General features: G+C 42.9%; 1 protein-coding gene across 1 annotated transcript; it reads left to right on the top strand.

The window, feature by feature from the left end:
- The first annotated feature begins 39 nt into the window (after positions 1 to 39).
- Positions 40 to 27,713, top strand: LOC143139883 (uncharacterized). The gene is made up of 8 exons (XM_076300700.1): positions 40 to 371; positions 8,066 to 8,357; positions 21,290 to 21,427; positions 21,877 to 21,920; positions 22,187 to 22,334; positions 22,577 to 22,687; positions 22,997 to 26,707; positions 26,951 to 27,713. The coding sequence occupies exons 2-8, from the start codon at positions 8,099 to 8,101 to the stop codon at positions 26,959 to 26,961; spliced, it is 4,422 nt and encodes a 1,473-aa protein (XP_076156815.1). The 5' UTR covers positions 40 to 371; positions 8,066 to 8,098; the 3' UTR covers positions 26,962 to 27,713.
- Positions 27,714 to 27,728: the final 15 nt, after the last annotated feature.

Genomic DNA, 27,728 nt, shown 5'->3' with positions numbered 1-27,728 from the left:
GGCTACATCACAAGAATACGGATAGGGAAACACTCCCCCGCACCGCACCTCACCTGTGTGCATATAGCTCCAGGTAAATAGTTTAGCATTGCTTCACTCAGCAGGAAGCATGTGAAAATCAGGATGTGGATTAAATCTAGCGCATCAGTGTCCGCGTGAATGTTCTCCAGCCGCATGGGAATTTAGGAGAAACAAACTTTTCTTTCGCGTAAATGGAGCTTCTGACGGAATGGTTCACCTGAGGAATCTGACGGAACATTAAGAAAACTTCAAAGATACTGCGTATCGAAGATCATGCAGATGGATTATAATTAGTTTAGAATGCAAACAATATATCCGAGATACAAGGCGGAACGAAACTAACTTTTGAGGTATGTAAAGATGCTATTTAAAGGCTTGGGAATATCTAGGCACGAAAGATTGGCAATGTCTAGAATAACCGAAAATAATCATGAATAATAGTTTTGATGTGACTGATGTTTTTAAGTAGAATTCCACCGCAACGTCCGAGTTTAAACCCTATATATCTATGGTTTACCAATCTTTACGTCACACCATCCTGTGCTGCAAAAAGACAGGAAAAGATGATTATGCCAAACTCCTTGATAATAGCCTTTCAGTGTTGATGGGCACTATTGTTTGTTTAAGCGACAAACGATACATTTTATTTAAGGCTAGTAGCATCTTACTTAATAAAAAGCAAGACCAGGAACAAGGATTCGGTGATGACTGGACTCTGCAAGCAGAGTTTCCTGTCTCTGTGTTTCCAGAATTTACCCTGAAGGCTTGGGTAGGTATAGGCTACCTTCTGTGGGACCCAGACATAGGATATTGATTAGGGGAAATATTGTTTTGGGAGAATAGGCAGTCTTCCCCACTGCTTAACACTGTGTGCTGGGATTATTTATCCAACCAGGGCACTGATTGTACATTAACCTACGAGATATCTCCGGTGATTTCTGAGTGTGTCCAGGCTACTCAAATATCTCCCTGATTCCCATACTGGACTTTGATCTCCATGGTTCGAAAATGTCAGTTTAAACAACGATTGTCAGGACAACAACCCCCCCCCACGGACTCACACTATACACATTTAAATGGTGTAGCCTAGTATCGTCCATGACTTCGAAGTATGCGAAGGTTACTGTCATAACCTATCATACTGGTCATTCCAGAAAGATGGGCCAAAGCTTTGTATTTGGCTACTGTGCCACTGGACCATGGGGGACTGGAGAAGAATGGGTGTGTCAACTCTTTGTCTTAAACATGGAGATGAGAGGGATGCGAGATCAGGCTACATGTGACTAATCAATTTGACTAAACAGACTAATGAATTGCTGAGGGGGGGGCACATGGCTTAAGCATAAGATGGCATAAGAGTAAGTAAATGTGAATATCCTGATCAAGGCTGTCTGTAACCCATGAGTAGCCTACTGTTTGTTAAGGGTGTGTCTACCATACCGTACCAATCATTCTGCCATGCAAGGGCTTGTTTCCGTGGAGATTCCTTGTGAGTTATATAATCTCAGGTGCTTGACAGATCTTTGCGGGGGCTGGCACCACCAGCACACATTCCCTCTCTCTCTCTCTCTCTCTCTCTCTCTTACACACACTCACTCACACACACACCCACTCTCTTTCTCCTTCAGACACACACACACAGACTCACACACACCTGTTCACATTCACACTCTTTGCATCCACACATCTGGTCGAGTTCACATGCACTTGATCATGGATATTATACAGTTCTTCCCATATCCCATGACACACAAACACACACACACACACACACACACACACACACACACACACTGCCAATATATAGACTGCCAGGCCCTCCAACTTAATCAGCAAACTTGCATCACAGATCAAGCTGCAGGGCAACAGGAAGAGTCCCGTAGAGCTGAGGGAGGGAGTGGTAGAGTCACACTGTGGGCGGTGATGTGTCTGTGCCTGTCACAGGACGTTCACCTCCATTGCCGTAATCCCCATTGTTAGTGCTAAGCGTGCTACTGTGCAAGAAGCACCTGAAATGGGCGAAATGGCTTTGAAGGGAACACAAACAGCTTGATTAGGTCATCCAATCCATCAGTACATCTTTTAATACAGTAAATACTTAATAAACATCCATACTTGCTGGTCAAGTTATAGTTAGGCAGTCTATTGTGTGATACAAAAGTGTGTTTTAGTGCTTCCACACATGGATGTTCTGAGAGACCAAAATTGTTAAACATAACCAGAGCTAAACTTACAGCATTACTTTGCACTTTGCAGTCTTTAATAGTTTTGTAACGGCGATGCAGTTGGGTCGGTGTGTGTTTGTGTGTGTGTGTGTGTGTGTGTGTGTGTGTGACCGTGTGTGTGTGTCTTGATACACACTTCATATGAAAAGCCCATTCCTGGTTAGGATATTGGCTTGCTTACTTTTCTCCCCTTTTGTTTGCCTGTGCCCAGAGTGTTGGACACACCCAGGTGAGGAGGCCAGGTTCACACATCCATTCTTCCATTCTCCTGCTTTCCTCTCAGGCCTCAGGCAGCTCACTGTAGGGCTGACAAGAAGTCAAGCTGCAAATATTGCGTCGTCACTATTACCACATGCAACACCACAAGATTATTGAATGTTACATAAACATTTCTGGTTATTTCACTGGAGAGACTGGTTGTAGCCTAGAAATCTAGACGCGCCCCTAGCGGCAGAAAATGTGGGTCTGGCTCGTCAGGCTAGACTGGTTGCAGAGTTAGCTGAATCTGAACATGTCAGAGTAACACAATGTATGAATTCGCCTCTTGGTCAATTTTCAACATACTGTGTACTCATTTTAGAAAAGATGTAGAATACCAAGGCACTCATCTTCTTTGTAGTTAAAATGCTTTTATTTTAATGGGCACAACATAATTAAAACACTTGTGTTTTAATTATGTTGTGCCCATTAAAATAAAAGCATTTTAACTACAAAGAAGATGAGTGCCATGGTATTCTACAACTTTTCTAAAATGAACTAAGCCTGTCACCAAAGAGCACCACCTTTACTAAGTTTTGACAAAGTTCCTGGTAGCACTCCAACTGGACTTGATACTGTGTACTCAATTTGTATAAAACTGCCAAAAGAGTCATGTTACTACTTGTGACAACAATGTTGCATACTGCAAAATCCGGCATTCTGGGCACACATCCGCAATGTCAGAGTGTCCAATGTTCTCCACATCCTGAGTCAGTGTAGCATCAAAATTATTTTATAATTTATAATTTTACTGCATTTCGTTGTCTCTGTACTTGTACTCTGCACAATGACAATAAAGTTGAATCTAATCTAATCTAATCTAATCTAATCTAATGTTATGTATAATGAAGCTGTTATTTTAAGGTAAAATGACTACATTGTAGTTCAACCCAACAATACCCAGAAATTGAGGATCCATACTTGAACTGACAGTCGAAAGCTTCCCCTTTGACACCATTTGGTGCATTATAGCAGATCAAAAAAGGCAGATCTGTGCACCTGGACTTTAATTAATGGGGCTACGGCATGGCAACTTCTCCACACACTGCCCAAACCCATGGCAGGTGTGAGCTGAGCCTTGGTTTTGTCCTTCTGCACCACAATCCTATTTTAAAGAGTCAGCGGGAGGTGGTGTCGTTAACTGCTCTGTTTTGATCTGAATCTTTAATGTTTTTCATTTTCATGGGGATTGTGAGGAAGGTGGATTTCTGTGGCATTTGTTTAGTCGATGTGTCTGTCTGTGTGACAATGGCATGTAGAAAAAGCAAGTTCAACATTCATTGTACAATGACGACTACATCTACAATGAAATGGAAATCAATGGAAACACATTTTATGTACAAAGCCCACACACACACACACACACACACACACACACACACACACATTGTCATCCTTATACCCTGAACACATGCTTTGCTTCAGTACAACCCACATCCTCTGTAAATCTCAGATCCGCTCTCAAGAGGACCCTGGGAGCATTTAGGCAGTCATGCTGAAACTTGTCTCCGCTCTGCTTAGCCAGTGAGGACAGAAGCCTGTGAGCCATCGGATTTAAAAAAAAAAAAAGTTTTGCCAGCTTGGATCATCACGATGAATATGTGTGTGCTGCCACTTTAAAATTTCAGCAAAGTTGAAGGTGTGTGTGTGTGTGTGTGTGTGTGTGTGTGTGTGTGTGTGTGTGTGTGTGTGTGTGTGTGTGTGTGTGTGTGTGTGCTGAGGGGAAGGTGAATGTTATGGATAAATCCTCTCACACACTCTTCAAACAAAGGCCAGTGTTCCTGTGCCGCACCCCTCTCGCAGTGTATGTGATTTCTCCCTAAGGGTAGGAACACACACACAGAGAGAGAGAGAGAGAGCCTCCTCTTGAGGCTCTCTCAAACTTTTGAATAAGGTTGTGTGAGTGTGTGTGTCTGTGCGTTTGAACATTGTGCATGTGTCTAGGTGTGTGAAATATTTAGTTTCTCTGTTAGACAGCAGAGGCAAACATGGGAGAGACAAACCTGCCTCTCAACATCAGCTGTAGTCATCTTTAAGAGCAGAGTCATAAGCCCTGAGCTACACAAGCTCATTAGGACTGGGACTATGTCTTCATGTCTTATAGACATGTGTCTGTTGGCTGGGTCTGTTTATAGAAACAAAAACAGAAATAGCATGTGCTTTTTCCATAAAGTTTACTTTTGCCTCTCTCTCACTCAATCTTTGTCTCTTAAAGGAGGTGATAATTGGTGCTAACCGTGAGACTGTCTTCCAACATCTTGTAAAGGCTTTTAAAACATCAATTAAGATAAAAAAAAAAGCCTTAATCAGCACAAGTTAAAAGAATAGCAAGTCATTCCACGAAACCTATCAATACCTTAAACTAATTAGCCTTAAACCAATCTCGTTCAGTTTAGTGTTTCCCATACATTGACTTATTTGTGGCGGCCCATCACAATATCAACATTGACCACCACACAATGATTTTCCATGTTGTACTATTTCAATTGGATGGAATTCTGTCATTGTAAAGCTATGTGCACCTTTGCACAGCCTCTCCTTGTGTCTCTGTCTCTCAACGAATCTACATGCACGTTTAAAGACAACGTTAACAATCCTGGAAGGCATAGAAGATGACTAGCTAAATTGTGCTTAAATCTGGTTAGCATCATAACCCTGCTACACTAATTTGTTAAAAACTTTTGCATTCAAGTTAATTCTGCAATCCTACCACCACAAATAGAATTAAATTATGTGGGAAACACTGCAGTTAGTCGATATTATTCATTGTGGTATGAGAATATTGCAAAATGTTATAACTGAGGACCATATTGAATATTGGTATAAGATATATATAATTTTGGATTTAATGTTTATATTCTTTCTCTTTTACTGTCTCTCTTCGTGTCCCACATTCTTCATTACTATCTGCCTTGATATTGGGTTTTGGTTGTTGACCGTCATTTCTTTTTTCATTGCAGAAGTATACTGTGCACTGCTGCACTGTATTTTGCTGCAACCAGTGTAATGTATATTGTGCTTTCATGGCCGTTATGGTATTCTGAGGTTTGGAGTAGTTTAGCTGAGAGGCCTTAGCCGAGTTATTCTACAGGTTAACTAAACATGTTGTGTTGAGTCATACAAAACTGTAAGCTTCTAGAATTGGTCTTGTTTGTTTTATGTAGGAGTGTGATAATTACATGGGTTGTGTGTGTGTGTGTGAGAGAGTGCATGCATGCATTAAAGACCATGCATAACTGTTTAATTTTCACCAGCTTGCTGATCATTCCACCCTCTTTCCAAACAAGCCTTTTCTCACACCTCCAGGGCTGTTTGGCGAGCTACTGAGTCTACTGCTCCACCTATCTCCACCTATCAAGAGACAGACGGCAAAGAGATTAAAGCCATCCTTACACCAGAAGACTTTGACAAGATTTGGGAAAAGACTTTTGAAAGATTGTAGTCTTTTGAGTAAAGCTTAAATTGGGGGCATTAGCTAAAAAACTCATCTTTCCCAAATCTTGTCAAGTCTTCTGATGTATGTCTAGCATTACTAGCATAAAAGGGGGAGAGACAAGGGGACAGGGGTCATTCTTTGTCAAATCAGGCAGAATCCAGAAAAATGGTGGCTGCGCAATTTTCCCAAGATTTTCCCTGCGCAACATTCCCAAGCTGGCTTTGCTTAAAGTTTGTCTAATGTTTTGGTCCCAAAGATCCAATGTTTTCACTGTGCTTGGATTTTTACACTCTTAAAAATTCTTTATCTTGCGAGCTATGTTTGAACATTAATATATTAAAAAATATTATTAGCCTTTCCAACTTTGTAGGATGGAAGACCTTCTCAATATGACTGGACCATTGATGAGTCCTCAGACACATGATTTGCAAAAAAAACAACCTTATCTGATTTGACACCGAATGACCCAGAGGGAAAACAGTAGAGTGAGTGATGCAGAGAACAGTCGAGAGTAGGGATGTAACGGTATGCTCACCTCACGATTCATTACGATTTACAATTTTAAGTTCATTATATGATGTTTTAACAGTACACAACCTGCAGACAAATTGGGCTAAAAAAATATTCCTTTATTTATATAATCTGAGAGGAACACAAGGTCTGAACTCGTTGAAATCAAAAGCAGATCACGTCCTGTTTAACATCACAATTAATTTTTTATGCCAACCGGTTGTAATCTTCACACATTTGTAACGATTTTTAGCCGATTCACGATGCATTGTTACTTCCCAAGACGAGAGACATGGTCTAGCATCAGTCAAAAGGGCTCTATGAGGAGGCTGTGCTGCATTTGGCTGTGTGTGTGATTGTTTGTTTGTTTGTTTGAATGTATGTATGTATGCATGTTGGCTTGTCCCCACATGGAAGTGAATCTGTTTCTCTCTCTTTGCTGCATGTTTGTTTTCAAATGACACAACAAAGGGCAATGAGTGGGATGTGGTTTTGTGTGACAACTCTGGTGTCCTTTTCCACATAACCACAGTGTTTTGGTAGAGTTACATTTGTACATTTGCAGGACATGTGTAGTGGACAGGAGTTTTCTGTATGTGGGTGCTGTGTAATGTGCTATGTCTGGGGGCGTGCAGTAGTGGTGGGCGAGGCTGCTACAGCATGACTACAGGCTCTGGAATGAAGGTGTGGAGCCAGAACTAGACAAGGGAGAGAGAGGAAGTTGGGTTGAGAGGCAGGAATCAGGCTGGGATATGTACTCTGCTGACACACTTGCTATATCGGCTAAGAGGCAGTGAGGCTGTGCCCACACAGGAGCCGCACTCTTATTGGTGTGCTGCCCTGTCACGCATGTCCTGTGATGCTCAAAAACACTGTGATTAACTAAATAGCAGGATGCTCCGTGGGGTAATATGTACTCTTGCACTGATGAATGGGCTAACAACCAGAATGTGGGCACTTTCTGTTTGTTGTGAAAACAGAAATGGCAAGGTAATTATGCCTTTGGAGATAAATTGCCTACTTTTACCCAATTCTGCAGGGTGTTGGTGTAAACTATGAGGGGAAGGGGGTGCTGGTCCGGAGTGCATTTTTTCTTTCTCTCTCTCTCTCTCACCTCTGGTCTGCCTCTAATCTTTTCCAGTCTGTTGTCTCCCTCCCTCCGTGCCGACAGAGGACAGCTGGAGGAGTGCACAAGGGCGGTGTTACAAACGGACTGTGTGTGTGTGTGTGTGTGTGTGTGTGTGTGTGTGTGTGTGTGTGAGAGATCAAGAGAGTAAATCTTTGTGTGGGGTTCAGGAGTTCTAGAAAGATAAAGACACAGGGTGGATGAGCAGGTCTTTTCAGGCCCGTGATGAAAAATGTCACGGAATGCTCTTTCAAGTGAGTCAGTGAGGGCGAGACCAAAGTTTCACCGTGTTTACATTTCTTCATGGTCCCATTGGCTTTGCTGGTACAGCTTGTCCTCCAACAGCAGCAGAAGCCTGGGTTCAATTCCCTATCAGTGCAAATACTGATTGTAATGTATGCTCTTGCTGTACAAAAAGTCCAGCTGGATATCAAACATCACAGTGACCAAGTAGTTTGTCTTGTTCTTTTCCCCCCCTTTCCTTTGCAGGGCGCTCCCCCCCCCCCCCCAACAAGAGGCCAGATGTCGGGCCGCGAGAGGGAGCACGAGATCGACCAGGTGGGCAACCTGGTGCCCCGTGACGTGGTCGAGGTCCTGGCGCGGGAGCGGCACAGCAGCAGGGGCAAGCGGCGGAGGAGGCGTGGCGGTTCTATCCGGCGGGCCTTCAGCTGGCTGAGGAGAGGCAAGAAGGCCAAGAACGCCCAGGGCACCTCGCGGCACAGCCAGGACCTGCTGAGCACTGGCACGCCCGTACTCGTGCCAAAACCCAGCCCCAAAGCAGGTAAACAGAGAGACTTGTCCTGTCCAAAACCCCAGAGTGGTCAGTAGCTTATGGTTTATAGTTTCTCACGGCCAGGTGAGATTTCTCGCCAGATCTGTCACTGCACAACTGCAGAGTGGTTTATTGAGGCTTTGGCAGTGGATTGTGACAAAAGGTCTTAGTTCATTGAACACTGTCATGTTGTATGTTAGTGGTAGTCTACCATTAGCAGTGTGTTAACCCACTCAATATTACAGGTACATTCCACAGTGTCTGTGCTGAACCATTAAGCTGCCTAAGTATGTAGCTGTGTCTACACAAAAGGTTGTACGTCCTGCTGTAGTCACTGTAGCAGGATGCATAATTTACCTTCTGGCATGGGGGCACTGAGAGCAACAGTGCTCCCTGCCTTTGATGTATTGTGGAAACTTAAAGGAAGTGAAACACCCATTCCATTGGAATAAATGACACTATGACACGTGAGAATAATTGTGAAGAACAATATACCAGCAGACTTTTTAGTTGTAGAGCTAACCTTGGTTTGGCCACAACATTCCCAAGTAACTTTCAAAGAAATAGGACTGCACGTTGAGTGGATGATATATTTTACCCTGCGGTAGAGTACATACACACACACACACACAAACACACACACACACACAGACACACACCCACACCCACACCCAGATTCTTTTCTCTTGGCTGCCTATGTAAAGGCTGTGGTGTTTTCTGTCTGTTTATCAGACTGTGCTAGTGCACACAGGGCACTAATTGTTCTTGTTGCAGCACAGAACACACCCATAGCATGTGCTACCATGTCGGTGTAAGTGAAGTGTTTGTGTACGAGTGTTTGAAAGGGATGGGGAATTCACAAGGATTTAATCCTAGTTACTGTCTCATTGCAGTCTTGAAAGAGTCTCAGGCGTACACAGCGTAGAGACTCACTCCAGTACTTTTGTAAAGATTATGGAGTTTGTATAAGCCCATAATAGTCTATCTCTATCTTCCTCTTTCTTTCTCTCTCTCTCTCTCTCTCTCTCTCTCTCTCTCTCTCTCTCTCTCTCTCTCATTAGAGACTTGAGGAGTTGATAAGGAATTTCTCCTCTGCCAAGGTCACTGCAGTGATGGTCTGTGAGGGGGAGTAGGGAGAGAGAGAGAGAGAGGGAGAGAGAGCGAGTGAGCGAGTCAGAGTGAATAAACTAGGCTCCTGTAAACCAGAAAGAGGCCAATGACCTTCTATCTCCACTTGCTTGCTTATTGTACTCTCTCACATGTTAGTTGGTTTCTATATTCTGTGAAAGTCCTTGGTGCTGGTTCTTCTGTTACTGTGTTGCTCTGCAGTGTGTTCTGAGGCTACATGTCCCATTAGCTATGATGTAATGTGTTTTATTTGAGTGTTTTTGAAGATTTGTATATGTTTTCAACTCAGTTTCCAGAAGAAGAACCCAAGGTTGTTCATTACTGTCAGGAATGGCATTCTGTCTTTCATTTTTTTACGAGGTTCTTTCGGCTGCTAAGTTAAGTCAACAAGTTTGTTGCACCATTGAGTTCCAGGATTCCCCCCCAGCATTCTTCCACTAAAATCAATAGTGGTGTTGCACAGAAAAACTCTACCATGCTACTCAGGTTAGCACAGGATTCTCTGACATAGTTCCATTGAGACCTAGACAGATTCTGCTCTGGGACCCTATTGGATTTCACCAAGTGTTCCAAGGGCTCTTACCTAAGAGCGTCTATCTATATAATGTTTCTGTGTCATTTTGGCCATTTCGTTGATGATCAGACTTAGCAAGACGGCACCCCTCTGGAGAGTTTTACTCGTGCTGTAACTTTTTATTTGTTGAAGGCATTTCACAGCTATCAACTGTTGAATTGATACCTCAGATTGGCACATTCACAGCTCTTGGAAAGGGGCAGATTGAGAGGCTTGACCGTTTCATGGAAGTAATTAATGCAATCATTTTTGTTTTCTCAGAAAACCACTTCATGGGAAAAAAGTAGCTTCCTACTGTGGCTATCTTTTGTTCTAACTTTGACTGCAAACATTTCAAACAAATTGATTTCAACAATGTATCCTTGTAGATTTAAGACCTTGTCCCACTGGCTTACAAATCCAGTATGGGCTGGTATGAACAAGGCATGCCTCATAGAGAAGAAACCAACCTATCCCATTCAGGTACAGCCATAAACCTGCTGAGTGAGGTTCGCTAGTATGCTAGCAGAGATGTCTTAAAGCAAAATGGGTATCATCTTAGCTGTACATGCTCCCTTATCATGAGCATGTCTGCCAAGTTTTGAGTGTACGCGTGCATGTAGCCGTCTGGCGTTCCCTGAAAACCCATGGAAACCCCTCCCTTTAGCAAGTCCTTGTGTACGCCTACATGAAAATCCTCTGCCCTTGGCTAATTGCAGGTTGTGATTTACAACCTTCAATGGTGGGGGATGCTGGATGTGTACTGTGTACACAGATCAACCCAATCACAGCTGTTGCCATTCAAGCATATTATTGTAATGGCATAAGTGTGTAGGCAGTGTCAGTGTTGTGCCCTCGTGCCCTGTGTTTATATTGCCTTAATGGCACCATTACTACTAAGGCAGGGCCAAGTGAATGGTCCATTTTGTTTGCAGACCTGAGATGTGGTTTCCCAGTGTCACTACCCCATAGGCCCAGATAATACATCGACTATCATCATTTATTATTTATTTATTTATTTATTTATTTATGAGGAACCCCCAAGGCCCAGATGGGCATAATCTTATCTCATCCCTGGGAAGAAATGGCTGCTGGGTTTGGCTTGATGCCTTAGTTAAAGCTGCAGTTGGCAAGATTTTTTTGATCATACTGTATTCACTGAAACCGACACTATGCTCCGACAGAACAAGATAAATCAGGCAGTTTTAGAAAAAAAACCTGCACTTCTACCTCCACCTAGAGCCTGTTATTTTTTTTGCAAAAATCCACAGCTCCTGGTTCTTCTGGTCCAGTCAGAGCAGGGCTGTGTGAGATCTGACTGTCAATCACAGTCTGGTGCACACTGACAAGCACAAACTCGATGAGAGGGTGCTCGGTGGTAGTGGGGATAGCTATTAATCATGATTTTTTATAACAATATAAATTGCACGTTGAGACAATATGGTTTTACTTATAGCTTGGCATATTTTTCCTTTTTTGTTTACTCTTCTGTGTTGTTACATTTGATATTTGAGACATTTTTTAACTGGCCCATCTTGTATTCTGTGGTGGATCCTAACTTAATCACAGTTTAAATATTCAGCCACATAGACTGTGGTATAACAACTTGGTACTGTCTCTGTGTTTTAGTTTGACTTCTTTTCTCCTGAGGAAAGGGGAGAGTACTGACTGACTGTTTTTATGAAAGAAGTGCTAATGAGGATCATGATGCAGTTTGGCTCTAAGTTAATCTGTTCTGTTGAAGGAAAGAATGAGGCAATAATGAGCTGTGTAGCCGTCATGGGACTGAGGCGATGACAGGCAAGCAGGAGACATTACAGCAGTTGCAGAAAAAAGAAAGTGGTGGAGCCTTGAAATGAGCTCCAAAAAGAAAAGAAAGAAGAATGAAAATGACAGGGGAAAAGAGAAGGCGAGGAAGGAAGAGAAAGTTTGGGTCAGCATGGCACCTGTGTCTGGTCACTCCCATTACCTCTCTCCTCCTTGCCTTGTCTCATTCAGATTCTTCACATTCCAGAGTAGTTCTGCCAAGGTCTTCCAAAGCTCTCTCACTCTCTCTCTCTCTGTCTGTGTGTGTGTGTGTGTGTGTGTGTCAGAGAGAGAGCAAAAAGAGAGTTTAAACAACCTGTGGTCATGTGTAAGGCAAGGCCATTTTATTTATAGCGCATTTCGTACACAAAGGCAATTCAATGTGCTTTACACCATCAGAGTCAGATATGAAGATATGAAATATCAGATAATAAGTAAAAGCATGATAATGGAAAATCAAGTAAAGATAGTCAAGTCTAAAAAACAATCAGCAAAATAAATAAGATAAATAAAAAGTAAAAAAAACACTGTGTACACAAAGAACAAGGTCCACTCTATTTTTTCCTTCATTTAGTTTTGCCGGAGAGCACTTGAAGCAGAAGTGGAAGTTGACACTTAAGGAAGACTGTTAGGTGACCCTTTTCCACAGTTCTACTTCTGTAACAATGTGGCAGCTTGTTTTTGGATCCCCATTTACCAAAGCAAGGAAATGGCAGCGCTCTCTGATGTTTTTAAATATTTCCAGGCAGCACCTAATGATCCATGCTACTAATTCAAGGGTGAGAAACTGTGATGAATAAACCAATAGGTGTTGACAGGAGCTGTTGATATGAGTCAGTCCCTTACACCTACAGAGCAAAGTGTGTTATTGAGTATGAGGGTCTCGAATACAAACCAATGATGCGTGCAGGCCTGTGGAGGGTGGGCATATGGTGCATGCATGAGTTCAGTTGGAGTTTATATTGTGTTTCTCCCAAATGTACCATGGTATGTACATTCCTGCAGGGAATAAGTGTTTCTCAACTGTATTTTAATATTTCTGAATGTAATGTAATTTACAACCGGAAACCGTCTTAGAATCAGCCCATTTTTTCAAGACATGAAGAGTAATGATCAAATGAGAACATTCATCAGTTGTATCAGATAAGTCCCTCACTTGCCAAGTGGGCTACACCCACATTTTTATGCGCTTGTGGCTGTAGGCCATGTTCCATGTTTCTGTTGTAGACCTACAACATGAGTCTGCAATAAGGTTCTATGAGGGTTTCTGGTGCTAATAGGACTTAAAGGAAAACTCACATATTTTTCACATAGATCTCTGTTTCTCAAGGTTACCGAGTACGGTCGGTACGGGGAAAAAATGCCCCCAGAGTTTAGCACTGTAGCTGCCTGGCTGCACTAGCTGTTAGCTGCCACCACTCGAGCTAGGTAGCACCGATTGTTTTCATACCGACAGTACTCTGTGACCTCGAGTTCTCCTTTAAGTATCTACTCATGGCATATTAGAAGCAAAAATTAAAGAACCGAAATGCAGAGCTAAGGGGTCAGATATCCTGGGGTTAGGATTAGAGGTTAGGATTAGGGTTAGGGTTCATGTGTCATGACAGTGTCATGTGTTCATGACAGTTTCATGGCACTCTTATGTCGATACTGTCAAGTAAAGTGTTACCGAATATTGTTATTTGACTTCTATATATGATACCCATGCATTATGGTTAATTTCTGAGTTTCCAACATTTGCTATCTCAAAAAAGCCACTCTTAAACATTGCTCAGGTTGGAGTTGAGGGAATTTCAAATCGGGAAAAGTTTTTGAAAGACGTGGATGATGTGTTTCAAGCACACTTACCACACCTTGAGGCACCTGACATATTCACCCGAGGTCATGCAGTTTAAAATAATTTGTCTGTAGTTTGTAAAATTGATTTGCTGAAATGTAGAAGTCTGCTTCTAGAAAACCAAATAGGAGCCACCTTCAGCACTTTGGCAGGAATTTGTTACAAACACTTGACTGTTTTTCATCTTCCAGCTGACCCTGAACTGCTACAAGGCCCAATGCAGGTCCCCTGTCCTGTGTGTGTGTGTGTCAGGCTTGTGGAATGTCTTGTAATGGTGTGAAATCTTTTGTGAAAAAGCTTCCACATTGACTCCACAGGCTCCCAGCTTCCTCTCTCAAAAACTAAAGTTATTTTTGTGTGAGCTGAAACAAGGATGCCTTCATGAAATGTTATTTCCTCAAGGCAGTTTGAAATATTTCCTAGGGGCTTCATTTCTCAGTGACGCGGTGTCTTTGGCAGTCATTACTACCATGGAAATTATGGAAAAATACACTGTGTCATCCACAGCCATTGCAAGCTGAATCCATATCTGCTAAGGTGTGGAGATGACTATAAATTATATCACATTCTGTTAGATCATTTCCTTGAAATGGAATTTACAGATTCTTCTTGTCCGGAACAAGGATTTTGTCAACATGTAGCTGTCATCTTAAGCTGTACTCTGTAGTCTATAATGAACAAGACTATGATGCAGACCTACATATTTTTTAATACTCCAGAAACATTATTAAAAGATGAACCAGACTTGAAGAGTATTATCTGTAATAGAATGTCTACATATGCCTAATATCACCCATGTTCATACTTCCACATTCTTCCCCACCATAGTCTGGGAAGAACATTATTTGTATAGCTTGGTATCTTAAGGATATTTTATATCGACTGTTTGATATTCCATGTGACGCATCTCATTACAGATAGTCGAGCACCAGTGAGGTGCCCGCCCTTCTGTGAGATGATCTTTGAGTCTGTAATGTTCATATTGAGTTACATCCAATTCATTTTTTTTTGTTAATTGTGGTAAACTTGGGATGGGTATTCCCAGGGGGCATTTATAGCCATAATTATGTCTGAAAAAATGGCATATTCGTTTACTGGAAAGTCATACGAATGATACAATAGCACATCACGCATGCTTAGAATCGATCGTTCTCTGGAGGGTGTAGGTTGTCTCTTGGATTGTTGTGGCTTCTGGCCTCATTGCCAGAACACGCCAATGGTGTGGATATCACCTCACGTCTTTGCAGTTTCATGGCTCTAGTGACGGTGTCTGCCTGTTGATGTGTTTGGCATGAGGTTCATTGTGGAATCACTGAGACAGTTGTGCCTCACTTCAGAGTTCAGATGGATGCACATGTACAGGATAGCCATAGGCTTTTAGGGTGTATGTCACTGGCTGTAATCCATTGGAAAAAAAGGGAGGCTGAAAAGCAAAAGAAACCTCCTGCCAAAACAGTGTAGCACCCCCTTATGGTTATCTTTGTCTCTACATTTGTTTTTTCTTCTTTCTCTGGCTGATCTGTGCATTTTGCTTGGTAGCTAAGTGAGTCATCGTTAAAGCATCGCCCTATTCACCCCCCCCCCCCCTGAAGTTTACTCAGGAACATGTTGAGCCACTGCACTCCACTTCCGCTGAGCTGGCAGTCCAGTCTGCTGATTCACGTCGCCTGCTCGGACAGACGGCCTCCATTCTAATCTCTCCTGTGAACACTGCCCCTGCCCCCCCCCACACACACACCACTGACCCCTGCCATCACAAACATCAAGGTCTAAAGGGCTTACAAGCAAACAGCGCAGGGATAGCAGGGTCCACTCTCAGGTCAGCTTTGTTGGTCAAAGATGGATGACCTCATGACTCTGTCTGTGTGTGTGTTGAGGGTGTTGTTGTTTATCTGGAGATAGTCTCTGGCTTTTGAAGGTCCGACACTGGAAGTAAGATGTAACTAATCCCTGCGTGGTGCTCAATTGCAAGACGCTGGTGTTGACGAGACTGGGCATGTGTTGTAGTGAAAGTTAAGGAACGAAACCGAGAGCATGTGCCACTGCTGCCATAGTTATTTGGTATTTGTATTTGTATTTGTGTTTGTATTTGTATTTGTGTTAATGAGTCATATGTGCTCTGGGTCCGCTCATGACTTACTCCTGAAGAATGGTGACATTGAAAACAATAATAAAATGGATAAAATAATTCTACAGATGGTCTTTACGTGAGCCAAGTCTTATTATTATTATTATTATTATTATTATTATTTGACTCAGTATGGATCCTCAGGTTATGACGATTAAACCTTTAAAAGGTTATATCTTTAAACGTTACATTGATCTTCTCATTGTGTTCTTTGTGTGTGTGTGTGTGTGTGTGTGTGTGTGTGTGTGTGTGTGTGTGTGTGTGTGTGGCTGAACGTCTCCCATCAGACCTTGCAAGCTAGTATTCCTGCCCAGCGTGTTCGAGCAAGTTGGAATAGTTTACATTCTCCTCCTTGCTGCCTAGCAGACTTTCCTCTAAAAGGTTACAAGACATCAAGCTTCTCTCAACCCTCTGATTGACACAACCCCTTCTGAGACTACTCAGAACCCCCCCCCCCCCTCCCCCCAAAGAGAAACAAACTGCCAAGCAAGATGAGCTAACGGCCTCTTTCTCAGAGAATCATTTAGCAGTTTCCTAAGTCTACATTCTTTGTGTGAGCTCAAGCTGGTCACAGTGAATTTTTAGCTGCTGTAAATGACTTGCACTACATGTTTTTTACGGTCACCCCTAACGTCAAATCATGAGGATGAAAATTAGAGGCTTGTTTTCCCCGCATGGTGTAGCTGTATAGCTTTCCCTGTCTGTGATGATGTTGTTGTGTGTCTACACCACAACAGAAACGTTGTATGTAATACATTTAGACAACATCTTGTAGGACTGAACTGACGTAATTTTGTGTGTTGTTGTACTATTGTTATTCTACTGAGGAAATCACCAGAGGAGAACCTGTCTGATTTGATCTCTTGAGCAACCCTCTCCGCTAGTCTGGTTGGTTGACCTATTTTCAGCAATGCCCTTAAATCCACTCGATGGCACCAGTAGCATGCATCTCAAAAGTGTGTGTGTGTGTGTGTGTGTGTGTGTGTGTGTGTGTGTGTGTGTGTGTGTGTGTGTGTTAGTGCTTAGCTTTTGTTGTGTCTCTGTCGTGTGCCCAACAAAGGGAAACAAGGGCAAGTCAGGACAAAAACTTCCTGATGTGTGTGTGTCTGTTTTTGCCATGAAAGGTACCTGAGTAATCATGTCGGCTGAAGGTTAAAGTGGGTCTAGTTGTACATATTGTACCATATCACCGACGTCATATCCTTTTCTGTGAATCAGTGGTGTCGTTATCTTTTCCATTTGTCTGATTTTTAACATTGTTCAGTTTGGTCCATACATACCACAAAACAAAACAGTACTTTGAGAACTTTGCATCTGGTTTCTCAGACGGAGTGATGAAATTTATTGGTATATGTTTACCTTCTTTAGTCCACTACTGATGCTGAGTGTTTGGGAGATTGGGAGCTTGCTGATCTAATAGTAATGCAATAGAATTACTGGCTGACTGCATGTACTCATGATGCCTCCTTCTGGTTCTGGACTGGTATTGCCCTGCTTTGGGACTTTTCACAGGACTGTATGATGTGCACTATAGTCATTATAGTGAATGTTGTAGTACAGATGATCGTAGATGAGTATTCTAGTACTTGAGGGGGGACATTATTATGAGTTTGTGTTTTTAACCATGGTCATGGTGGTAAGTTCATTTGAATGAATTTGACTTAATGACACTGTGAGGGAAAAAGGCTGATCCTAAATGTGGGTGCTCTCTTTGAGTTGCTTCAAGGCTTCGTTACCAAACACTGGCTTGCATGATTGCATTGAATTAAATTGACACGCCTGCCTAAAGCAAATGTTTGGAGTATGAGACATGGAACCTGGTGAGACTGTGCAAATAGCTCAACTGATGGATGACTTTCAAGATGGAGCAATGCCCTTTGCATTTTCAGAAGGTCTGAATATTTGTGAGTGAGGGAAGACAGAGTTGAGAGTAATTGGTGAAGTAATTAGTTAAGAGATCAAAGACAAGGCAGGAGATGACCGGACTGTGTTTTGGAGTTGGATCGTTGGAGTTTTGGATGGTGATGGGGCCAAACAATACAGGTCATTATTTTATCCTTGTAATCCACTAACCGGTGCATACTTATGCATACTCCTGGGCGGCTTTGAAATGATTGGATTCTGGGTGTGTTTGTCTTTGAAGGGCATCTGGTCTGTGAACTCTGTTGGAAGCCATGTTCGATCATCTTGCCAAAAAGTCCACCCTACCGTAGCCTTATCCGGGGTTATGCAACTCTTCAAAGCCATAGCCACATGCCACTCCAAAGCCAATGAAATGGTATGCGAATGTCCCATGCAAAAATCACCGCTCCATTCACATACGGTACGCAAATACTTGCATCAAAGATAAGAAGCAGCATTCATAAAAGCTCTCAGTGTAGCAGAGCAGTTCTGGAGTCAGTGTGGAAAAGATCTCAAAATTCAAGTGTCAAGTATGCAGTGACTAGTGTGAGAACGTTTCTGCGTCAAGTCTTTTGCTATTGGTTTTAACTAAACCATAGACTAAACGTGAGTTAGAGTTAGTAATTGTTTCTTGTGCCAATCTAAATCTGTCCTCACCTAGAACAATCCATTGTACTGTACCTGAAGGGGGTGGCTTTTGCTGTAAATTAGTTGTACAGTTTTCTTGGGGCTCTTTTAGTTTCTTTTTTATCGGATTTCCTAAAATGATGAGAGAATCACGTCAACATGAGGAAATGTGCTGCCATATTGGATATTATTCATGGTTTCAGCCATAGCAGGAATGGCAACGAAAACACTGGAAGCGGTGAGAGGAAATATCAGGTTCATGAAAGGGTAGATATGTCAAACACAGAGACTGCAGGAAGTTGATTCTGAATGAGGGAACGACACACAACTATTTGTTACAGCTTGACCAAACACAGGGAAAAGGTTTTGGTAAACATATTTATTTTCCCACGTTGAGTCTCACAATGTAGGATTGTTCACAGTAATGTGGTTAGGCAACATGGTTGAGCAACGCAGCTGACAGCTCGAGTGATGGTTCAGATGAGCTCATATATGCCACCTTGTGGCAGGACAGGTTATCAGAAACTGTATACAATATAAGTGCTGTTTGGAATGGTGAAGAGAGATCAGTTAGTCAGTTACTCTTGCTACATTTGTTGTTATTCCCAACCATTTAGACCACAATCTGTAAATATGACTAACCCATTCCAGAGGCAAAACAACATTTAAAGTGTGTGGCCTCCCAGCAGGAGTAATCTCAGCAGCATACCAATGGTGTCTAATCTGAGGGTGATTTACAAGTCAGAGGTCACCTTTAAATATGTGAGGGGAGAGGATGAAGACCAAATAAAAATTAAAATGAGATGAAGAGTGTGTGTGTGTGTGCGCGCGCGCCTGCTTTTTGTGGATTAAGCTGTAGAGAATGTCGGTGATGATGGCATGAGGGATTCCCGGGGGAGTGGTGGGGTGCGTCATTATCAAGATGGGCTTTGTGTGCCAGTGAGGGGCAAATAAAGGAGGGAGGGAGGGGGGTTCATGTATTAGAGGCGGGGAGGGGGGGGTAATTATGTGACTGTGTTAGTAGGGTATTAGTCGCTGTGTGTGTGTGTGTGTGAGGGAGAGATGAGTGGAATCTGGCGGAAGTGGATTAGTGGCCATGGCCACATAATGTGAAGGCTGGTTGGTTGGTTGCTCCTGTCTGCATGGATACAGCATTGTCAACAACAAAAACAACAACATCAGCCGCCAAAGCAACAAAAACAGAAACATCTGCAGCAGTAGACGTCATCTCATCTCTCAAGACCACAGATGTGTTTAAGGGTTTTAATGATTTGTTGCCAGATCTGTAATCACTTTTATTAGTGAAACGGCTTTGTGAAGGTGTGTTTCACTGGATTGTACTGAATGAAGACACTTTCACCCTTTCTTCTGGAGTCAAGATCTATTTTGTGCTTTGCCCTCTCCTTTCAGAGGCATTTTTAAGTCCAGTTCGGAAGAGTGTTTTGTTGTTTGGACAGGGATGGCATTATAGTTCAAACATGGTTGTTCTTCTGCGTAAAGACGTGTTATGTTTGCGGTCAATCTTTGGGAAGAAAAGTGCAAGGAACAAAGACTTCAGCCTGTCTCCTGCTTCTAGAAGATGTGAGTTTACACAAATACCCTTGGTTGAAAAGGACAGGTTAGACATCGACAAATTATAATTGTATTTATTGTACAGTTAGATTGATGGATTTATTGATGTGTTGATGCTATTGATTGATTGGTTGATTGATTGATTGATTGACCGACCGTAGTAAGTATCTAATTAAGTAAAGATTTTTGGATTTGGTAATTTTATTTACACTACAAATTGTCACTTTGTTTTTGTGGTATTCCAATTTATACTTTTGTCGGTTTGTAGAGGAGGTTAGAGTTTGTTATTCTTAATACTGTAGAAATGTTAAATAGGTCTATTCCTGGCTTGCTCGAACTCATGCCATATTTTTAGCAAAATGTTGAATAAGTTATCTCATACCTGTTAGTGGTTTGTAGGTTAATACCTTCTATGCTGGTATCTGTGGTTCCAAACCAGATTAAGGACAATGCTTTGTAGCTTTAAATGCACACAAGGAGGTCTAGTCTTATTTAACTTACTAACCCTACTCAATCGGGTGAATCCATTACATAAGAAGTGAACGCATGACTCCAACAGCATAGTGTCACTTATGCAGTGGTCTTAGGGTCTTAGAATTCTATATGTAAATTGCAACTAATGACAGATTAGACTGCAGTTGCACATTTTAACTGGAGTCAGTGAGCGTCACAGTTAGGGTTGTACAAGTAATTAAATAGTGGACTAACTGATTTCAGTATAACACTCCAAATATCAATAACACCATTTGGTTACTATGTACGTGCACAGAATCATGGAAAAATGGGATAATATGTTCAAATGGGATAATGTTCAAATGATTGACAAAAAACAAAAACATTTCATTTGTGGACATTGTAGACGTATACTCACAGTAGTTTGGTATTCACTTCTGTAGAGAGATGCCCATTTGTACACTTGAAATAAAGAGTTTAATGGCTTACCTAATAGATTTTCCTTTTGTTAGAGCCATTATGTCTACCCTTCGCAATTAATTGAGTAGCCTAAACATTCAAACAGTGGTGTAGGCCTAGTCTAGTTAGCTTAGTGGATATATTTTGATGTAGTAGTTAGCTGTAGTGGATATACTGATCAACCCCAAATGTTAATATGTATCCTTGCCTATTTTAAGTGGGTATAGTGAGATAGTGATGCTTTTAAGTGGGTATACTGCGTAGTCCTGCGAATCACATAGACTACACCACTGCATTCAAATACAGTCAAACATAGTTTATGTACCCTGCTACTCACAAACTTTGCTAAATCCTATGATTTTCTGCAGCACTAAAACATCTGTCTGTTGGACAATGAGCTGGTCCATAAGCTGTCTTTACCCTGTTATGAAAGACCAATAATGCTCTATTAAAGTATACCCCTTTCTCTCACACAGCTTCTAAAGAAGAGGATGTCCGTGTCTTGGTCCCCCAAATCTTCCAGGAAAATGTGTTTCTGGAGGGCAGCCGTCACAAGTATGTGGAGGACGTCCACTCCGAGGCTCAACAGGGGCTTAAGCTGAAACAACTGGAAGGTAACTGCTGAGTCGCCTGTAGTCATGTTGTAGACGTGCCCATCCTGGGTGACTCGTATAAGTCTCTAAACAAAGAAGTATGTGTTGTGTTGAAAACTGGAATGGAAACTGACAAGACGTGTCGGTCTGAGCCTTGACTTGTGAGGGGCAGTTTAAATTCGTCTTGGAGGCTGTTTGAGCTGTTAAAGACTAATTGTGTTTTTCCTATATTCCTGGTCTTGTCAACCTTCAGCATGTCTATAATATTGAGAGCTTTGAATGAATATGGCATTGAGCTATGAGTTCATTGAAAAAGTAAATGTTTTATTTTGGTAAATTGATATCAGACCAATAGGTAGATAGTAAGATAATAAAAAAGGCAGTTAATTCAGTTAAACTTTCCAACTGATTTGCCAGTAGCTTCATGCATTTCTGGTGTAGATTCTAAATGTGTCTCCCTTTTGTGACAGATAACAACATAGAAACTGACTATCAAGATAATCAAAGTGTAATTGTAAGTATGAACATCACAACTCTTTTCATTGTACTTCATATCACAGTATACTTTGGAGTATATGTTTGTGAACTAAACATGCCCCATTTATATCTGTCAGTTTTATCTTTCGTGTCTATTTTGATGTATATTCTTAATATTTTGCCACAGTGTTGACCAGGTTTACATTTCACTGCTAGTTTTATACTACTATAACTGTGAATGTGACAAATACATCTCTCTTGAATCTTTAATCTTATATTGTGGGGATTTGTTGCCCTTGGCAGAGTGGTGTAACCTCTCAGAATGAGATGGGCAGCTGCAGTGAAAGGAGGAGATCAATCGGATCAGAGAGCACAGCGACTGACTGCATGTCGACAGTTTCTACACAGTCTATCTCCTCACGATCCACACGGTCAGCACTCTCTCGCCAAGGTAACAGCTACATCAGCAGAGACTTGGTTCGCTCAAAAGCCCTTTAACATCTTTGCACACAGAAATCGTGTCAAAGATTTATGTATTATAACTACAGTATTTCAAAGGTGTTCAGAAGTTCAGTATGAAAATCATTTACATGTCATTTAAAAACTTTGTGTGTTGTGAAATCAAGTTGAAGAATGGTACACAGTTGCGCTATCTGATGAAATGTTATTGATGTTATTGATGGGCTTTCAAAGGGTCCACATTCACACCCCTTAACCAAGGGAAAAAGGAGAGGACAAGAGGGCGGAGGAAACATAGGAGGAGCACAGTGGTGGGAATACCACGGCATGTCCAGAAAGAACTAGGTAGAGTATATTATATTATATTATATTATATACATCACACACCAATACACACACACACACACACACACACACACATCACACACCAATAATATCAGTCAATGGTCATTATCAAAACTTCTCCTTGCACTTTTGATGGTGCAGTGACAGTTACATTAATTTATTAATTAATATATTAATGTCAAATAAATTACATTAATGCTATTTAATCTCCAAACGGTCTGAACACTTCAACTTACAGTATAGATGTGAGAGAATTTGATATGCTTTGTTATGCTTACTCAGTGGTCTGTATATATTTGTACTCCACAGGGCTGGATCGAGCAGCATGGACAGCGTACCAGAGATCACAAGAGCCCGTACCCAGCAACGACATCACAGGCATAGCGGCCGTCATACCAAGCGCAGCATCAGCTGTTGATGGGACTGTGTCAGCGCAGCAGAAGGCACCCTGCCAGCCAGAGGCAAGGCCTAAAGATGACCTGGCACTCATCCAGAGCGTGTTGCCCCAGAGCTACTTAGCCGAGAGGCCCAAGTCTGTGGCGGTGCCCTGGATGACAACAGCCGAGACAGGGGGAGTCCCTCAACACCCGCCCAGCCCTGTGATGTACATCTCCCCCCAGGGCACGTACCTGTCCAAGATCATCCCCAACGCAGTGCTGCCTCCTTCGGTGGACGTGGTGGAGATCAACCGCAACAGGAGTCGCAACAGCGTGCGGACCGTCAGCAAATGCAGCCTGGCGTCTGCCAGCCCGGCTCCCTCTCGCTCCTCCTCACGCGCCTCCTCCTCTCGCGCCTCCTCCCGACGCCCCACGCTCAGCTCCGTGAGCTCCGGCTGGAGCCGCTCCGACTCCTCGGAGACGCTCGTGTCCGACTCCTCCACCATCTCCAGCAGCAGCACGGCGCGCGCCTCCAGCAGCGGGCAAGACAGCGTGGTGGAGGCGAGGCAGGTCAAGGTGAACCCGAGGCCCAACGGCCAGGTGAAGGTGATGGAGGCGAGAGACCAGACCACTGGTCAGTTCATGCGGAGTTTGTCTGTGATGAAGAGGGCTAAGAAGCCACCACCGCCTAGTCGATCCTACTCTCTGCACAAAGACAAGATGAAGCGTCGGTCCAGGGACTTGGCTGAGGTAGATATTTCTGGAGTGAAGCCAAAAGGTGGGAGGGAGAAAGCTTCTGGAGGAAGTGCAGGATATTCTGCTGACGAGTCCGCGCAGGAGGAATCTTTCAGCTCTGGGGCGCCGAGCCCTCCTCAGACTCAACAGCAGGCGACCAGAGAGGGTGCAAATGTAGTTCACTCCTCACCTCTGCATCCACTTACAATTAAGAATGGACTCAAGAGAAATTTGTCTCCCTCCAGTGGCTATTCAAGCCATAATGGAACGCCCCACACCACAGGGGCCAGTCTTCCCTATGCAGCTAAGAGTGAGCTGGCGGCTGTGTCCTCCAACCACACCAAGCCTGCTGTCCTGGCCCTGAAGTCCCTGTTCGAAATTCCACAGCCACCGAAAGTGACTGCACCCCCACCTCCCCCTCCTGAAACATGGGCTCACAATCAACGCACATTTGTCCTTCTGTGTGGCCCTGGACCAGCAAACATCAAGTTTGCCACTCCCCCCAATAGACTGCAGACACAGCATGGGGAAGGTGAGGTTCCCTCAGCTGAAACCCCCTCTAGTTTATCAGTCACACAACAGAAACACACTACCACAGTTATGGCAGAGCAGGACTCTCCATCCATGAACAAAAAGCCTAGTCCATTACCACATAATCTAAATCTAATGCAGAAGCTACAGAAAGTCCAGCAAAGTCCATTGATGAATAGGGCACAGGCGAAGCAGGTAGATGCCCCAACAGGTCCACTTTCTCCCCCGCTTCCTCCCCCTCCTCCTCCACTGGAGATCGCCTTAGACTGCTCTTTGACCACGCTGGTTGAGGTAGACCTGCCGCCTCCCCCACCTCTCTTCTCACCCGTGTTGCCTAATGCGTCTGCAAAAACGTGCCAGGGGATACCAGCAGGGATCCCCCCTCCTCCACAGCAGCCTCCTCCACCCCCACCTCAACATCCCCCACCTCCTCCACCCGTGGTGGCACCTACACCCAAGAAAGATGGGTCTCCTGCCTCTCAGGCTCCTGCCCAGCCCAACGTCCCCAAGGCTCCCCCGCTGCCAGTAAACTTTAAGACACAGGCTTCTCTGAGAAAAGTTCCGCCTCCACAGAAAAAGGACCCTCCTGCAACTTCTGATGACTCCTCCTCTCCTGTGGTTACCCCATCCATCTTGCAGAAGGTCAGACTCCGGTCCATAAAATCCACCCCCAAACCAGAGCAAAATGCCACCAAGTCGACTGTAGAACAGACAGACCAAAAACCTGCAGTGAGTCAAGTTCCACCACCAAAACCAATCAGAAGATCGCTGCTTTTGGCAGAACCACCGCCCGATGTTGCCGCCCTCATTGCAGATGAACCAAAGTCCCTACCAGATACGACTGAACAAATGTCTAAAACTGAAGCAACTCCCAATAGTGCTAATTCAGAAAGCACAGTTTTGAACTCTCAATCAGAACAACCTTCTGTAACATCTCAACTCGATTCATCAATTTCTGTATCACAACCAGAAGCTACTGATTTGAAATCACTGCCAGAACCCATTGCCTCGACACCCCAAGCAGAGACCAGTGAACTACCATCTCAACCTGAGCCACCGATTCCAGATTCTAAACCAGAGCAATCAAATACTCAGTTAGAACAATCTATATCCATTTCTGACTCGCAACCTGCTATAAAGAGTAAAACTGAACCTTCCGTTTTAAAATCTGAAGAAAAACAATCTGAATCAAAGCCTGAGCTGGTTTCAACAGTTGTAATTTCTGAACCAGAACAAACTACAGAAGTTTCAAAAACTCCAGAACCAGAACATGAGACTTCAGATGTGGCTCCAGAATTAGTGGTTCCAAATTCTAAAGTACAAGAAGCTACACCGGAGTTTAAACCAGAGGCAGAAGCTCCAGTGGCACAAACGGAACAAACACTCTCACCGCCTGAAACAGATTCTGTTATTCCAAAATCAGAACCAGAGCCAGAACAAACTTCTGAAATATCTCAATCACTACCGGATGTACCACCTCCAATATCGGAACCTGATACTACAAAACCTGATCCAGAATCCAGTTTGTCAGTGGCTCAAGCAGAGGACACCATGTCAAAAACGGACGTTGAACCAGCTGTCTTAACTGATGCACCTGCATCAGATGCTGCAGAATCAAAAGCTGAAGCGCCTCCAGTGACTTCAAAATCAGAACCAGAGCCAGCAGTTCCAAAGTCCGAAGTTTTATCAGCAACAACAGAATCAAATCCTGGACCTGACCCAACTGTGTCAAAATCTGAATCAAAATCAGTATCCACTGTTGCAGTGTCACAGTCAACAGCAACAGCAACAGCAACAGCAACAACGACAACGACAACTGCCTCTACCAACAAGTCCCTACCAACAATTACCATTTCAACATCTCAGGCAGCCAGCACTGCACCAAAACCTCAAACACACACACCCCCTTCATCAACGTCCCCAACCAGCAAGTCTTCCCCCATGTCTATGAACCCTTCCATGAGACTCCAGGAGGCCATTCGCCAGAGGGCAGCCGCTAGGTCGGCTAACGATGGCCCTGCCAAGCGCCTCAGTGTGCATTCCCCTCCTGCCACAGCAGGGGGCAGTCCTCTCAAGTCTCCCACCAGCACAGCCAGCTTCATTTTCTCCAAGAGCCCCAAGAAGGTGGTCATTGATACACCAACATCTCCTGAGGTCCAGTCCAGCCTGAGAAAGACTCTGCAAACAGAGCTGACCGCTGTGTCCAGCCAGTCTAATCAGGGCGATGGGCAAAAAAAGGTCCCCCCACCTGTTGCTAGCAAGCCCAGAGGCAAGAGTCAGAGTTCCAGAAATGGGTTGCCCAATCCGTCCACTGAAGAAGCTGTTACTTCAGACGTGCAAACTGCTGGCCAGAGTGCACAGTCAGAGGACACCAGAAGTAAGAGACAATTAATTAGTAACATGAACTTACAATGAATTACTAGTAAAAGTATTAAATGATTTAGTGATATAATGATATAAAATGATTAATTAAACAAAGTGTTTGTTGAAAATGTACAGTGTCAGTGTACAGTGTCACTCAATACAGTATGTAGCTTTTCCACGCCTGTTGTGTTTGATCATGATAATATCATGAGGGTATTATCTGCTTTGCACTGACCACTTTCTTTTGTATCTGTAGATGCAGCGTAAGGAGTGTGGACTTGTCAGAGAGCTGCCCATCATTGTTACCTGACCATGCTACAATCAACCAGTGAAAGTTGGGTGCCGTTTTTATGCTATGCATATCGTTTAAATACTTGCTAGGTCATGAGATGTTTTCAATATGCTTTTGTAATGATTTAAATACATAAGGCTCTTCTGTCCATTGTTTGACCCAAATAATCTGGACTACTAGAAGGTGACAAGAGGGAATGGAGTTACATCTTGATGATTTTGAGTGAGAAGTGCTGTCAAGTTTGTTCTCTTATCACAATATATATATTATCTAAATATTAAATTCAAATGTTTCTTTAATATATAAAGAGTCACTTTTAATATGCACTATACTCGCTACATTCATTTTACACAAAATGTAATATTTTTGTTGAAGTTGCAATGTTAACAAAAAAGGTAAAATGATCATAACCTGTTCTAAGTTATTTTCTTTTCCATGTTGAAAACTGCGCTATGGATAGATTTTTTTCTGTTGCATTAAGTTTTGTCTTTTCATTATAGTTCAGTGTCTGAATTCATTTAAAAAGCCAACTCTTTAGAGGAACAGGCTGCTTGTTTGAATACAGTTCTGTTCCGTTTGAAATTAAAGGTCAAACAATTTTTTAAATCATGTCACTGACAAATGTCCAACCTAATTAAATAAGCGTTCTCTTGTTCTAAATATGTTTAATGCCTAAGTTGATGCATGATTGTTATTGCTCATCATAATAAAATGTATACAAGTCAAATTTGCAAAGTGACTT

Source organism: Alosa pseudoharengus, unplaced genomic scaffold (genome assembly GCF_046254945.1).
Source record: "Alosa pseudoharengus isolate Yale_2024_CS ecotype anadromous, Long Island Sound unplaced genomic scaffold, YU_APseudo_1.1 YU_APseudo_1.1_scf_22, whole genome shotgun sequence".
In the NCBI taxonomy this organism is placed as follows: domain Eukaryota; kingdom Metazoa; phylum Chordata; class Actinopteri; order Clupeiformes; family Clupeidae; genus Alosa; species Alosa pseudoharengus.
The sequence above is the reverse complement of the archived record's forward strand: the minus strand, read 5'-3'. Positions and strand labels throughout refer to the sequence as shown.

Coding starts and splice junctions, on each gene's coding strand:
- LOC143139883 (XM_076300700.1), top strand. CDS start 8,099: ATGTCGGGCCGCGAGAGGGAGCACGAGATCGACCAGGTGGGCAACCTG. Junction 8,358..21,289: donor AAAACCCAGCCCCAAAGCAG/GTAAACAGAGAG, acceptor TCTCTCACACAG/CTTCTAAAGAAGAGGATGTC. Junction 21,921..22,186: donor AAGATAATCAAAGTGTAATT/GTAAGTATGAAC, acceptor TGCCCTTGGCAG/AGTGGTGTAACCTCTCAGAA.